This window comes from Eurypyga helias, unplaced genomic scaffold (genome assembly GCF_000690775.1).
Source record: "Eurypyga helias isolate BGI_N326 unplaced genomic scaffold, ASM69077v1 scaffold4189, whole genome shotgun sequence".
NCBI lineage: Eukaryota > Metazoa > Chordata > Aves > Eurypygiformes > Eurypygidae > Eurypyga > Eurypyga helias.
Genome location: NW_010269970.1, coordinates 42,668 through 57,294, shown reverse-complemented (window position 1 = coordinate 57,294; position 14,627 = coordinate 42,668). Strand labels below are relative to the sequence as shown.

Below are 14,627 nucleotides of genomic sequence, written 5' to 3'. Positions count from 1 at the left end.
AACCAGGTAATCAAAGCACATTTAGATGTTTAATCAACATAAAGAATCCTCAGAAAATATTCACCACAGTCTGCATGAATACTTGGTTCCACTTAGATTTACAAAGGGGGCTCTTAAGGGTCCAAAAGAAAAACCAGTGTGTTTTTCATGCACTTTAACTTTTTCTACCCTGAGGTGAAGTAATGGTGTAAGGTATGGTCTTACACAGTCATATACTACTAATGATAGCTTTCTGCCTCACACCAGAAGCTTTTCCAAGAATGGCACTTTCTTTACAATACTACAATTGAAGAAAAACATGCAACTGGACCACAGAAATCTACTCCAATATTTCCTAGATTCATAGAATTGTTTGGGTTGGAAGAGACCTTAAAGATCACCAAGTTCCAACCCCCCTGCCATGGGCAGGGACACCTTCCACTAGACCAGGTTGCTCAAAGCCTCATCCAGCCTGGCCTTGAACACTTCCAGGGATGGGACATCCACAGCTTCTCTGGGCAACCTGTGCCAGTCCCTCACCACCCTCTCCAGGAAGAACTTCTTCCTGATATCTAATCTAAACCTCCCTGTTTTCAATTTAAACCCATTCCCCCTTGTCCTGTCACTGCAGACCCTTGTAAAAAGCCCCCCCCCAGCTTCCTTGTCGGCCCCTTCAAGTATTGGAAGGTGCTGTAATGTCTCCCCAGAGCCTTCTCTTCTCCAGGCTGAACAAGCCCAACTCTCTCAGCCTGTCCCCATAGCAGAGGTGCTCCAGCCCTCTGAGCATCTTCGTGGCCTCCTCTGGACTCACTCCAACATGTCCATGTCATTATGTTGGGGGGCCCAGAATGGATGGTGAGAGTGGTGAAGCAGTGGAAGAGGTTTCCCAGAGAAGTTGTGGATGCCTACTCCCAGAAGAGTTCAAGAACAGGTTGGATGAGGCTTATTATTCTAAGATTTCATTGACCATGGCCTTATGCTTTGATAAACTATTACTACTGATGTTGGCAACTATCTGAAAGTTTAAGATCAATTATATCTGACCAATGCATAAAATATACAAGTACAACGGATAAGATGAACTGCTGCAAGTTTTGAATTGAAAACTCAAAGAATGAAAATACTAATGGAAATCGGAAAGCATGAAACAGTTGCAATAACAAGCTGCAGTTACATGTAAACCAGATGCATACTTCACTTATTTCTAGACTTTTGGAGAGTTAATTTGCTTCTTTGGAATTATTTAGAGAAATAAACAATGTGATTTACAGATCCCATCATATAGTATTTCAAAAGTGCAGCACAGCAAAGCTAGTAAATAAATTTAAATTGTTTCCAATTATTGTGTTCAAGACTATATACAACAAGTAAATACAAGAAAAAAAATATTTTTCTCTACAAAGGGGATTTTTCTAAAAACAAGAAGCTAACTTTTTAAAATATTGTCATTTAGTATCTGATGTGTATAAAATCTTTAAATCTTATCAGTATAAAAAAATGTTAGCTATGTTATGTGGCTCAATTAACAATCTGGAAAACTAATAGGTAACATACTAATCTTCAAGAAACAGAATTGTCTATTTTTCAAATGGAACATGAAAAGTCTTCAAAAAAAAAAAAACTAAAGAGCAGTGGAACTGTCAACAAAGATGTTACAAATCACTCCAGGTCAATGCGGAAAATTAAGAGTATGGAGTAGATGAATTTGACATTTACAGCATGGCATTATCATTTGGAAAATAATATAATATATGTAATTTTGAAAGAAACATAATATGGCCATATATTCACTCTACAGAATATTAAGAGGAACTTCACAGTTAGATTCACGTTGGTCTCACACCTCTATAGAATTTTAGTAACAGAAGTAAAAATTAAGAAGCTTTTTTTAGCTTCCCAAACAATAAAAGAAACAAACATTAATATTCATACCGTCATAAATCCATCCAGCAAACCTGAATCAGGCTTAGGAGGTGCTTGCAATCGCTCCATAGACCACTTTTCAATGATAGATGACACCTGGGTATTTTCCGTGTTAAGAATTCTGAATCCAGTCATATTCACACCACTATACCGGTAGGGTTCCACATCCAAGGCAAACAGGTCCTGAAAAAAAAAGAAAAAACCACACCCACGCACACCACATGGTATAAGTTCTTTAATACACTATAATTCAATTTAATACACTACTATTTCAATTGTTAGACTGCCTACCCAGATTAGAATACTGAAATCTGCAGGAGTAACAGAGCTATATATGCTAGGAAGTATGTTCTGTTTATCTGTAGGCCTGTGTCTCTGAGCAAGCAACTCAGCTGAACCTTAAGTTGGGGTAATCTGATTCACAGAGGAAAAACAGCTTCAACTGCCTTTTTAAGAAACAAGCAAAACCCAACCTTTTAAGAAATGCTAAGTCCAGGGGCAGAACTGCATCCACTGTGACTTAGGCTTAAATACTAGATTAGGTTACAATATTACTAATTGCTAAAAATACTATTATTATTAATTGCTACTTCTTTGGCTTACCAGAACACACTTCAAATCCTAAAATAAACAGAAAAGTTTCCTTGCACCTACACTCTTTATGAAACTTGAAAATGTTTATCTCTAGACAATACATTGTGGAGGAGAGGGGAAACATACATGGCTTTAAAATTAACCAAAACTTTTTCACAGCTATCAATCATACTTCCAATCATGGGCATATCTTTGATTAGGAATTTATCTTTTTAAGAATAACCTCTGCCAATTAATGTATTTTTCAATACATACGTATGTGTGCATGTATATTTAGCCCACCCAAACACACAGAGGCAAATATAAACTCATAAAAAGAAAATCAAATTTTAGATCAAGCAAGTAAACGCAAGATTATCCCAATTCTTTTACAGAATCCTTAGAAACAACTTAGAAACTCAGGTCTAAGATCAAGTTTTGAGCATGAGAAAAACAAAATTAAGTTGATGAAGTAAAGAGTCATGACTCACTAGGCCTAGGTATGTGCATTATTAACAAACTTCAATTTGGTTTACTTCCTGTTTTCTTTTAAATAACTTCACGTGACATAATCAAGATTATCCATAAGACACTGCTGTCCTATAGCGTAGTTTTATTTTCACTGAACATAGAAATTCTCCACATAATTCATACTTAGAAGTTCATCTCATTTTTAATTTATGTGATAACAGTTTAATATATTATAAATGTCCAAGAAATGGTAGTGTTAGGTATAACACTTGCCTGAGTCCATTTTATTTACTGTCTAGAGCTGAAGATTAAATATTGTACTATGGAAAACCAGAATATAATGCATTATTCATTGTTAACATCACTGAGCCCACAAAAATATCAACCAGTTATCAATCACTACTCATTTTTAATTATAGGTAGTAATTATGATACCATTTTCCATAAATCATACCCAAGTTGTACAGTTGTCAAAATGCTTTTAAGTCACTCATTTACAAATAACTTAAATCATGGCCTCTTTCTAAAAATATTGAAGTTTTTATAGCAAAGTAAATGTTGACTATAACTACAACTGTGTTATATCTTTCCCTTTAAAAATTCTCTCAGTTTTTCCTGTGAAAGAAGCCAGAACCTCAGATGTAATTATTTAATCCAAACACATTAATGTTTACACTGAGATATAATAAATATACAGAACAATATTATGCATATATTATAAATACACACAGGTCAGAGTATTAATGAGCTACTGCATTAAACCTCGAATCAATCAAGAGGAGAACACACAGAAGACTGCTGTAAACACTGTGACTGGAAAATTTATTTGACAGAACTTTCACCATGTCATGTAAGAGGCAATTAATATATCAAAACAACTAAATTCTGATGAAAGTTCCAAAGCTACATTGCAAAATCAAAATCTATCATCCGTTTGTGCACACTAAATTATCCTTTGATAGCTCCAAGTCAGTATAATACTTGTCTCTCCTAAAAAAAGCTAATGCTCTAATAAGAAAACAAGAATGACAAACATTCTGATTTTTAAGCATAAAAAAATTAAATGCCAATAGACAGCATACCACTCACAGAGACAAATTTCACCATTAACAAAATGAAAAATTAAAAATAAAAAATCCCTTGAACTATCTAGAACCTATTTTGATAAACTAGTGAGGGAAATTCTATTGCATGCAATCCTAGTCTGTAAGTGATAGAACAACTTATCCTTCTAAAATAAGATGGGTACTTGTGTAGGGTATTGTGATTCTACGGTTCTAATGAACTTCACAAATTATTTTGTTTTCTATTCAACAAACTATTTACATGTTAATACTTTTCATGAATTTTTTTTTGTGATTCTGAGGTCAACTTTCCATCCGACTACAAACCATTCATGCCTGTAAGACCTTTAAACATGGGTCATTTCAAGCATGGTTTTACCAAGGCAGATCTTTCTCACGTTTGAAATTACTGCTGTTTTAAGAACCTTAATGAACTGCAAGGAATACGCAAGTTTGAACACAATGGAAGACAGATAAATGTTCACAACTGTAGTTTCTGGAGTACTATTTTACCAGCTTTTAAACTATTTCTTAGTTAGGCTGTGATGAGCAGCAAAAAGCTCTTCCACATTTGCTATGTTTTGTAAGAGCATTCACATTTTAAATGCTCATTTATTGCAAATATTAAATGTGATGGTTCCAAGAATGACCAAATTCCTTCTTAGTGACTTTAACAATGGACACCAAAGAATGCTGCATTATTCATGTGCCTAAAGAGCTCATGTGGACTGTTAAATAACATGCTGCTAATATTCCCACCAACTTATTCAGGAATCATGTAACAGTGAAGAATGTTGGACTTAAAATACAGAATATATGAGTAAATTTAAAACATCATAAAATTCACATACAAATAACTAAAAGAGAAAAAAGTAAACACTCATAAATAATTAAATATGAATTATACATTTAATCCTGCTTGAAAGTTCAAAACTGCAGAGTCAGTGTCTTTTCTGAGGCATACTGTTGAACAACAATTAAACCATCCTGATGAGTTTTCACTGAAAGTAAGAAAACATCTTGTACTCATACCCCATTCCAGAGCTAGCCTTTTCACTTTGCCAAGTAATAGAGTTAAGTAAAGTAACATCTTTGTTTGTCATCAGTATGTTTTTATAAGCAACTTACCAGTGTGGTAAAGATATAGTGATAGTATTCTGTCATCATTCCCATAGCTAAAGCCTTAAAAAAATAAACAAAATATTAATGTTTCTGAGGTCACGTAATACATTTTTATCACATTTACATGGCAAATGAAAAGCTACAAAAGAACACTACTGGGATCAGACTATAGGATTGGAATTATACTAAAATTAGGTCAAGGAAATCATTTCCTAGCAGATTACTGACTATTAACGCAATTTATGAAGCAGATCTTCTGATACAAATATTATTAGACTGTTTAGTGCAGTAAATGTAATAGAGGCTTATAGTTTTACATACTGAAGTATGAATTAAGTTGTATTTGAGTTGGCAATAGTTTCAGTCATTATTGAACCATTCCCTTAAAAAAGTACAACCTAACCAATTTTTTTTTCTATTTTGAACAATACTGTGCATTTAAAAGAAGGTCTCAAGCTTATATTATACATGCGCACATTTTTCCAACCATGGAAGAAAATACTCAAGTTTTGAACAGTGAGATACATACTGCTTCAGTAGAAATTAAGAACAAGTATATGTAGTATTACTCTATAAAGCTCAGATATCTATCAAGTACCTCCATTTGTCTTGATAGCTATGTAATACCAAATGTTTTTTGATCAACTGTGCATTTTGAAATGTCCTTTTTCCCTAAAAGCAGAGAACAAATATTTGTAGATAAAATTTTAACACAATGAACTATGGTTGTCTTATTTCGCTCATTCCTTAAGGGTATTTTCACTCAATAAGCATGTATCTTCATGCTCTATACAAAAGTTGCCTTAGACTAGTACAATTTCTTCAATCATTTTGGTATCTACAATGATTTTTATCTAATTTTAGCTCTGTAAAATAGCTGCCCATGTAAGCAGTATTTTCTTCTCTTCCAGGAATTATCAAAGGAATTCTTTGCCAAGTCACTAACAGTTAAACCTCCTTAAACACACTGAAGATAATTATACAATTGTAATAATACCAGAATTTGTACACAAAATAATTAGAGATCTGAAGGCTGTGGGAGTCTTTTTACTTCTGACATTGTGTGAAAAAAACGATGAAATAACTAGTCTATATATTCTTTTCTAGAGAAAAGTTAAAAGCTAAAATGAATTCAAAAGGTCAGCTGCAGATCAGATTTTGTAATATTTTATACAAGACTTTGACAAAAACTGCAACAACCCTTTTGGAAAAGATGCCTGTACCTGTATATTTAGAATTCCACAATTATATTTAGAACTACACTGTAGTATGTCAATAGTAGTTCAAATTCTCTTAAACACAGGAAAACCATTACCTGATGAGAAATATTACAACTTCATTAGAAACCATACAACCACAAACATTGCTAGCTTTTTAAAGAGCCTTTGCTGCTGTTGTTTTGAAATAAAACCAAGGTATCTTCCTTTATACACATAACATATTTCAGTTCCCTCTATCTTAACTGCTTATATCAGGTCTTTCATAGTCCACAGAATCTCTACACAAGAACATCCTACATATGTTCCTGATTCAGCTATGTGCTGGTGTTGTCTCTTTACCAGGTCTTCCTTTTCTCACTTTCCTCACTTCTCAAAGGACCTCACTCCTTTTTCCTCTTCAAAATATTGTCATTTCTATGCTTTCATTATTCCAGTACTTCCCTAACCTTTCAAATCACATCTGCTTTCCCTTGTTACCTGGTTGTTAACACTGAGATTTGCCTTAATTTAACTATGCTCGTCTGATTTTTTTTTTTTTTTAACTTTTCATGGTGTCTTTTTGACCAGAAAACAGTAGTTGCCATATTACTGGCATCTTGAGGTACATTTCTTTATTTCCAACTTATTTTCTCTTCCACCAACTTTATTGTTAATCTTTCCAATCATCCTCCCAAGTAGAAACCCCTTGCATATCTTCCCAAGTTCATCCCTCCATTACCGGAAAAAAAAAAAAAGGTTACTAGTCCACAAATTAATATATAAGACCTTTTTTCTTATTATTTTTCAGCAACCGCTATCTTTGGAATGATATCACTAAATAATAAATACATCTTAACATCCCTTGTGTCCATCTTGATAGCAAGAGCTCACATTCAGTTGCAGAACTACTAATTTTAGACATATTTAAAGTATTGCAATATTGGAGCTGAATGGAAATCTAAAAGTGTAATGAAATGGTATAAAGATCCAAACACTCATGAAATAATTGTTCATGTATCTTCCTTCTGTAATCTTTAGAATGAGCTAAGTAGTTTGATAAAACAGTTAAAATTTGATCTGAAGAGTCTGAACACTCACAGTGGTGTTCTGGGACACGTTTAAAGACATAATGCTTTAACATTTGTTCCCATTTCCCACTAGTCATGTTTTACTCAATGTTGTATACCGTGAAGGAAAAGTTTCCTTTCACCTAAAAACTACTAGGTATAGGTACAATATAAATAATGTAACTTGATGGAGTTGTTGTTAGTACTGCAGCTTTGTATTGCCAGCAACACATTTTCCATCTGCATTTTCAAGATGTTAAAATAATTAAATGTATGTTTAACGATTTGAGCTAAACAATTAGTCTAACTAGGCTGGCTTACGCTTAGTAAAGAGTAAAAACCACCACCAGAGGTTTAAAATTAATAGGAATTAATAAAAGCCTTTTAATCAACGAACAATAAAGCAAAGAAATTATAGTGTACATGTATGTCTACTAGCAATCTTATTTTACCTTCAACAATACCCCTAAATACCTTTAATGAGAGACATATTTTCAAATCTTACATACATTTTGGTTTCAGTTTAAACCATACCGTCTGCTAGCAAAGATAATATAAACATGAATTAAAGTCAGTAAAAGCTCTGCATTAGAAATTAAGAATAGTGTTTTGGTTTAGATATTTTTCCTATTCTCTTTATTGAAAGTCACAGTTAAGTTAAAAAAATATGGGGAAAATGTTTTCTGATCATAAGGAATTCCCAGTGTTTCGACCTAGCTCATTAAACTAAAGGAGATATACCAAGATGTGTCTTCTATGCATACTTCAGGGTTACACTAAGCTTTTTTATGAACCATGCCCTTCATATACCACTATATTGCCACCTTCTCTAGGCATACATCGCTGGAATCTGCATCGGCAGATTATAAAGTTAGTTAAGTGTTTGGGATTGTGCTATATTTCACCTATTCATCTTGCAAGCAACAAAGCCAACTCTTTCAAAGCACCTACTCAAAGATATTCAGGTGTTTTGCAGACCTATTAGTAGTGTGAATAGGATATAGCTCAGAAAGATATCTATTAGTTCTGTCCACTCAATGAAACACATTAATGTGTTCTGTTGGTAACATACTATTTAAATATCAGTATCTGATGAAGAGTACACAACTTACAGGCTTCAATTTAATAAATAAATAAATATTAGTTTTATAAAATAACACTAAGCAAGCATTTAAAGCCCTGGTTGAAACATCAATTCTCCAAAGTACCAATTCTTCATAGTTGAAAGACTGATATACCTTTTCCCTTGTACATGAACCAATTAACTTGTTTCTTTAAAAAAAAAAAAAAGTAATGAAAGCAGCTACCATTCAAGTCACCAATAAAATTATCTCTGAAATACTGTCTGATTTTCACTTAGACCTCAGCAAAACTTACATACAATTCCCCTGCTTATTAAATGCCATTACGTCTGGATATTACATTTATTTATTAGGGATGAAAAAGATCAGGCCATCTAAAGGAAAATGAGGATTACCTGTTTCAAGATGCCTGCTGCCATTTCATGGCTGCAGTCAAAGATTACATGGAATTCTTTGCCTCTTTTCATCTCCTTTAGCAATGGCTTTGCATCTTTCGTGTCAGCTGGCAACTGACGAATTTTTAGTCTCAGGTTGTATCGTGATGGAGCCTTGATGAGCTCTTGTAATCGAATAAGGCCTTAAAGAAAAGAGAGGAGTCAAAAGAAAAGAAAATTATCAAACCAAGAGCCTGAGCTTCTTGCAGGACAACTTACTATAAACATTCCAAGTTCCCTGAATTTTTGTCCTGTCAGTATGTGGCAACTGATACACAAAGATTTTGTTAAAAAGAAAAAAAAAATACTGGCACTCATAAGACTTTCTTATAACAAGTCTTTCTTCTTCCTTAATATTAACAGACAGTAAGAAGCCTCAGTTAGGATTACCTGGGGCAAGACAGACAAATCTTCCTTTATCATCATTATGCAACTATGACATTCCTCTTCAAAGAATGTATATGATTATTCTAATTCAATTAAAGCAATATCCCAGACTAATAGTCTGTAATCAGACTAGCCAGTCTCCTAACTAATGTATCAGATTTACATACAAAATTTTGAACCATTTCAGCACTGTGGAACACTCTCGCATAATTCACGAGAGTATTTTTTTTTTCATTGATTATTCAGGTAACAAAACACATATATGCAGAAGCAGAGACTAAATAAATTACTCATGCCATTGCATTTGCCATCAATGCTAAATAATTCTATTTTGAATTACCTTACTTTCACTGTGGAATTAGATGCACTATTATTTTTCAAAAAAATCTTATTGTCCACATTAGCATAACATTGTGTGGTTTACAGGTCACTGCTTGGTCTCTGACTAATATTAAATATTGGGTTATTTAACTACTAAAATGACATCATAAAAACAGATCTCTCATAAAGTAGCAGGTATTTTCTGTGTTAGCAAAGAAAAGACATGTTCTGCCATGCTGACTGCCTTCTGGCACTGGAGTATGCTCCACTTAGTGGCAGTAACAAGGGTTGCTGTTCATCATTATGTCTGCAGTGCACGCATATAATACACCCAACTGCAAAAAAATGGAAGCTCTGTTAGGATTTCAGTTACAACAGTATCCAGATGTAAATGAAGTGCTTCTAAAATCTGAAATAGCTCACATTACTATATCAAAAATATTAGGTGGAGGTGACTATTATTTAGTTATCATCACAAGAAGCACTAATTATTATTAAAAACACTGGTATTTTATTTTATCTCTAAATATTCTTCCTAGTTACAACTGGACGTCAAAGCGCTCTTGATTTCAGGAAAAGATGTTGTCATAATGTAACATGGAACCACACTACACAGTCAGTAAGAACTTGTGACAAACTTTGATAGAGGATTTAATACAGCCTAATGCCAACATACATTGTTCTTTTAGTAACATAATGCTGTGAAAGTTTGCTAACATAGTACTGCTATGATTTTTTGCTATGAAACATATAGATTGGGAAAAAAAAAAAATCTAAAATCATTTTCAGCAGAACCAGACCAGTAGAAAACATAACTGAAAGATAATATCAGTCTCCTATTTCATCATTTCCCCTTCTGACCCTGCAAAAGATCCACATTATTTTCTAAACAGTTTCTGCTGAAATTAGCTGGAACAGGAATTACAGCTTACTATATAAAACCTTCCTAAATTAAGACTGCAGGCGTGGAAATCTGGCAGAGGATCCCATTAGACCTCTTAGGCCCAAAATCAGACTGGGGAAAGATAACATTGCTATTTAGTCAATTTAGTAAGTATTTCTTCACTCACAAGTTTGTGTCACATATACAATATCTCATATTTCATCACAATTTCTCAGTAATACCCCTACCACCTACAAAACATGCTCAACAATGTGTACATTGTTCAGCTCAAGGGAGGATAAACTATAATTACACATATTCCAGATTATTTGTCATTGCTTGCTATAAGACGACAATTGCAAACTGTTGTTCAGCACAAATAACTTATAATGTAATAGGAGTAAAAAATAATTACATTTAGCAAGCCTAATTTTAGACTTGTCCTGCCTTTTTTTTTTTTTGCTTCATTTTGTTTTGTTTCTCCTGCTTTAAAAAGGAAATAAAAGCCACCATTTAGGAATCACAAAAACATCACTATGTTTCCTGAAAATGTTTACTACAGATGCCTAGGGCAGAAAGGATACAGAACCTGAAATACTTTCACATGGTCCCCTGCACAGAAAAGTGATAGCTAAGGTATATGTGATTTCTGACTAAATGTTAGATGTAAGTCTACATGGTTGTGAAAACAGTACTTTTAGAAACTAATTCAGATTTTAAAAATTAGCCATATTTACCTGAAATGCTATAATGATATATACACAAAATGCATTAGTGTATTTAATTGAAGCTTACATTGATTTATTATTTGATTTCTAAATAATCTTAAATAAATATACTTAAATCTACATAGAAGAGGTGTCTTTTCTGACTTAAGTGTTTATACACCTACTGCATTTTAGTACTATTTTCAGATGATCTGGGGCAATTACACAGAAATGAAGCTATCAGATGAACAACATAGCATACCCCATATCCATTAACCACATTTCCAAAAATAACTGGCAGTAACATGTCAACAAAAATACTTAGGATTTTCCCCAAGTCTTTCCCATTCCCTTAAGACTAAGAAAAATAAAGCAACTGCAGTGTATGCCCTTTCAGTCAAAAGATTTAGATTATTTCAGGTTGAGGGAAGGACCACATTTCAAAGCAGAGTCTTTCTCAAAGGAAGTCCTGCCAGTTGCTCACTTTCTCTGATATCCATGCACTTCCGCTTAAGAACTACAATCACAAGAGTGGCAATATTGGACAGGTAGTATGATACTGCCAGAGAAAAAGAAATCCTGATTTGTGATGCTCACTAGTCAAAGATGACTGAGAAGGCAGACAGATAACCAGTCTTTCTAAATAGCCACGTTACTTCAAATCAGATAGTGCTGAAAAATGTGCTGCCGTATAACAGACAACAGTATCCAAAGGTGATATACGAGCTGCCAGTATATGAACCCGGGACATGCATCTATCTGAACTACTTATATCACACTTAAGACCAAGAAGACAGATGAAAAAATGACAGATTTGGGGCAGGGGACAAGAATCAGAATTTCAAGATGTACAGACATCTTCAGGACCTGGTACCCCTTAAGTATTCAGATACTAAATGGGGACTTCTGGGATAAGCTGTATTTTAACCTTCAAGTAATATTTAGTAGAAAAAGTTCTTTGTAAAACCGAACATTTGTCATGAACCTTCAGTCATTCCTTGTAGCAGATAATCACAACTACTCTGAGTACAGGAGACCAGGACAGGATGAAACTCTTAAACACAGCTTTATGTCACAGATATGTGTTGAGAAAGAGATTATAATCAGTTTCATAAAACAAGTATCTATCCCCAATGGGACAGCATTAAGTAAACTGCCAAAGATGTTAAGTCCACACTTTGCTCAAAAAATCATATCCATGACATGTACAGAAAAATAGTAAGCTATTGTTAAAATAAAAATTACTGGTGAAAGCATGCTAAAAGATCTTAGAAGACTGAAAACCACGCTGCTGTTTGAAAGTGTCAAATGGAAGCAATGATTACAAAATATGCACTTACTCAAAATGAGGAAAATCAGATATGTGTCTCACCACACAGTTGTTTTTGAGTAATAACATGATGACTTTTCCCTCAGGATTTTTTGCAACCTCAAATATATTTGGCCTTCCTTTTTTTCAAGAGGAAATATATTTTATTTTATTTGGTAGGTGAAGAATGAATAAAATAGTATAGACAATATATTAAGTGTGCTGTTATCCAAATCTGCAGAAGCAGTTGCTCAATAGGAGACAAATAGACACTTGTCAGTGTGATGGTTATGACAGTCATCTGATAAACACCTTGACTTTCATATATTCCTATACTGAACCAATTTTCAAGTATAGCAAGAAGCAAAAGTAGCTTTACTCTACTGTGCAAGTTTTGGAATCGGAACCACTCCAGAACAAAACTTACTATGCTCTTGAAAATAACTGAAATTAGTTTTACTGTAGAAGGTATTAAAGTGATTCATGAAGTTCAAGTCTTCCGTGCAAGAACCGTACTTAATATTTTTATATATCAAGGGTTAAAAAAAATAATCTCATTGCTCTTTCTTGACTGCAAACTACTGTTTCTTTCAAAATTAGGCAAAGTGCCTAATTTTTGTGGTTTACTCATTCTCAGGTTTTATACCAATCATGTATTTTACACTTTTGGAGACTTATTTAAGATTGTGAAAGACGCTTAAGGTGGGATGGAAGGAAGGAGAAAAGGGAGGCTGCTTTTATGTGTAGCAAGCCCTCAAATTACAAAGTTTTAGCAGACAAATGTAGTGCATTACAAATTGATGTATCCCTTGATCTATCCTCATTTCTTGCACAAATGCAATAAAGTTTTGGTCTTTTACTGTAGGTCCAAGGTTTGTAACAGAACGGTAAGAAGTGTTTTGTGGCCTAAAGGAACGTGCAAAGCAGATGTTTAATTCATAATTGTATTGTAAGACATCTACTGTATGGATGTCAAAAACTGCAGGGTGTGGGAGCCAACAACAGTAATCTTCCTTCCAAACTTTGTTGTGTTTCAGAGCATAACCCAAAAAGGTGACCAAAGTACACATCACTTCATGCTCTCCCCAAGAGTGTAACTGGGCTGTTCAAGAATTTAAAAAAGAAAGTCATCCTCTTCATAAGTCGACATGAGTGAGCTACCACAGAAATAGAAAAAAATCCAACCAAAATTTTAAATAGAGTGTTTACAGATGCAAGAACTAGAAACAGAGCCGTTAACAACTGTCAAGGAGAATACTATGGTAAGTATAGTATCTGCTTGTTAGGTTACCTATGTATCTGAGAGAGAAGCCGTGAACAATAAACAAAGTACAACACCATGAAGGCATTACAAAAGCTGTAGAGGCTACTGGAGGAACTCGAGAACAAGGGGAAGAAAAACTGTGAATGCACACCTCTGTAGTGCACTGACTGGACCTCAGTGCTGGGGCAGTACAGGTGTCCATGCAAGCAGATGAAGTAGTATTTATACCTTCAATAATTATCAGGACAGATAAACAGTAACCAATGAGCTTCCTCAAACATGTGTTGAAGATAGAGCAAATCTGAGACATAAACAAATTCCACGTATTTCAAAACTAAGGTTTTTTCTCCTGTCCTCATCAATGTCAAATGAAAGAAAAACAACCTTAAGCTTTTAATGTGTACTCTTATTCCTCATAACTTCTATGTATATCAGAATTTCTAATTTTAGTAATAGTTACAGTTAATGCATACTTCCATTCTTATGATTTTAATATATTTTTCACTGTGTTTCCCAGCCATCAGCATTATGCTGGATTTCTTTGGTGGGGATATTGGTAGCAGGGAAATGGCCACAGGGGTGGTTCCTGTGAGAAGCTACTAGAAGCTCCCCAGCTCGAAGTTGGACCCGCCTCTGGCAAGGGCCAAGCCAGTCAGCGCCTCTGTGAGTGACATATTTAAGAAGGGAGGGGGGGGGTGGAAAAAAAAGAGAAAAACAAAACCACCACACTAAAAAGAGACCCAGCAGCGTAAGTGGAAACAGCAGAGAGAGAGTGGGATGTGCGAGGGACAGCCAGGCAAACACCCAGGTCAGTGCAGAAAGGCAGGGAGGAGGCGGGCTGG

The 14,627-nt window shown here is 34.4% G+C and overlaps 1 protein-coding gene across 1 annotated transcript in view; it reads right to left on the bottom strand.

The window, feature by feature from the left end:
- Positions 1-1,911: 1,911 nt before the first annotated feature.
- LOC104514537 (glutamate receptor ionotropic, kainate 2) overlaps positions 1,912-14,627 on the bottom strand; it is a gene marked incomplete at both ends in the record, with an annotated part of 33,854 nt that continues 21,138 nt past the window's right edge. Inside the window, 3 exons of the mRNA XM_010158256.1 lie at positions 1,912-2,085; positions 5,139-5,192; positions 8,876-9,057. Coding sequence (XP_010156558.1) covers positions 1,912-2,085; positions 5,139-5,192; positions 8,876-9,057 — 410 coding nt within the window. The remainder of the gene's footprint in view (positions 2,086-5,138; positions 5,193-8,875; positions 9,058-14,627) is intronic.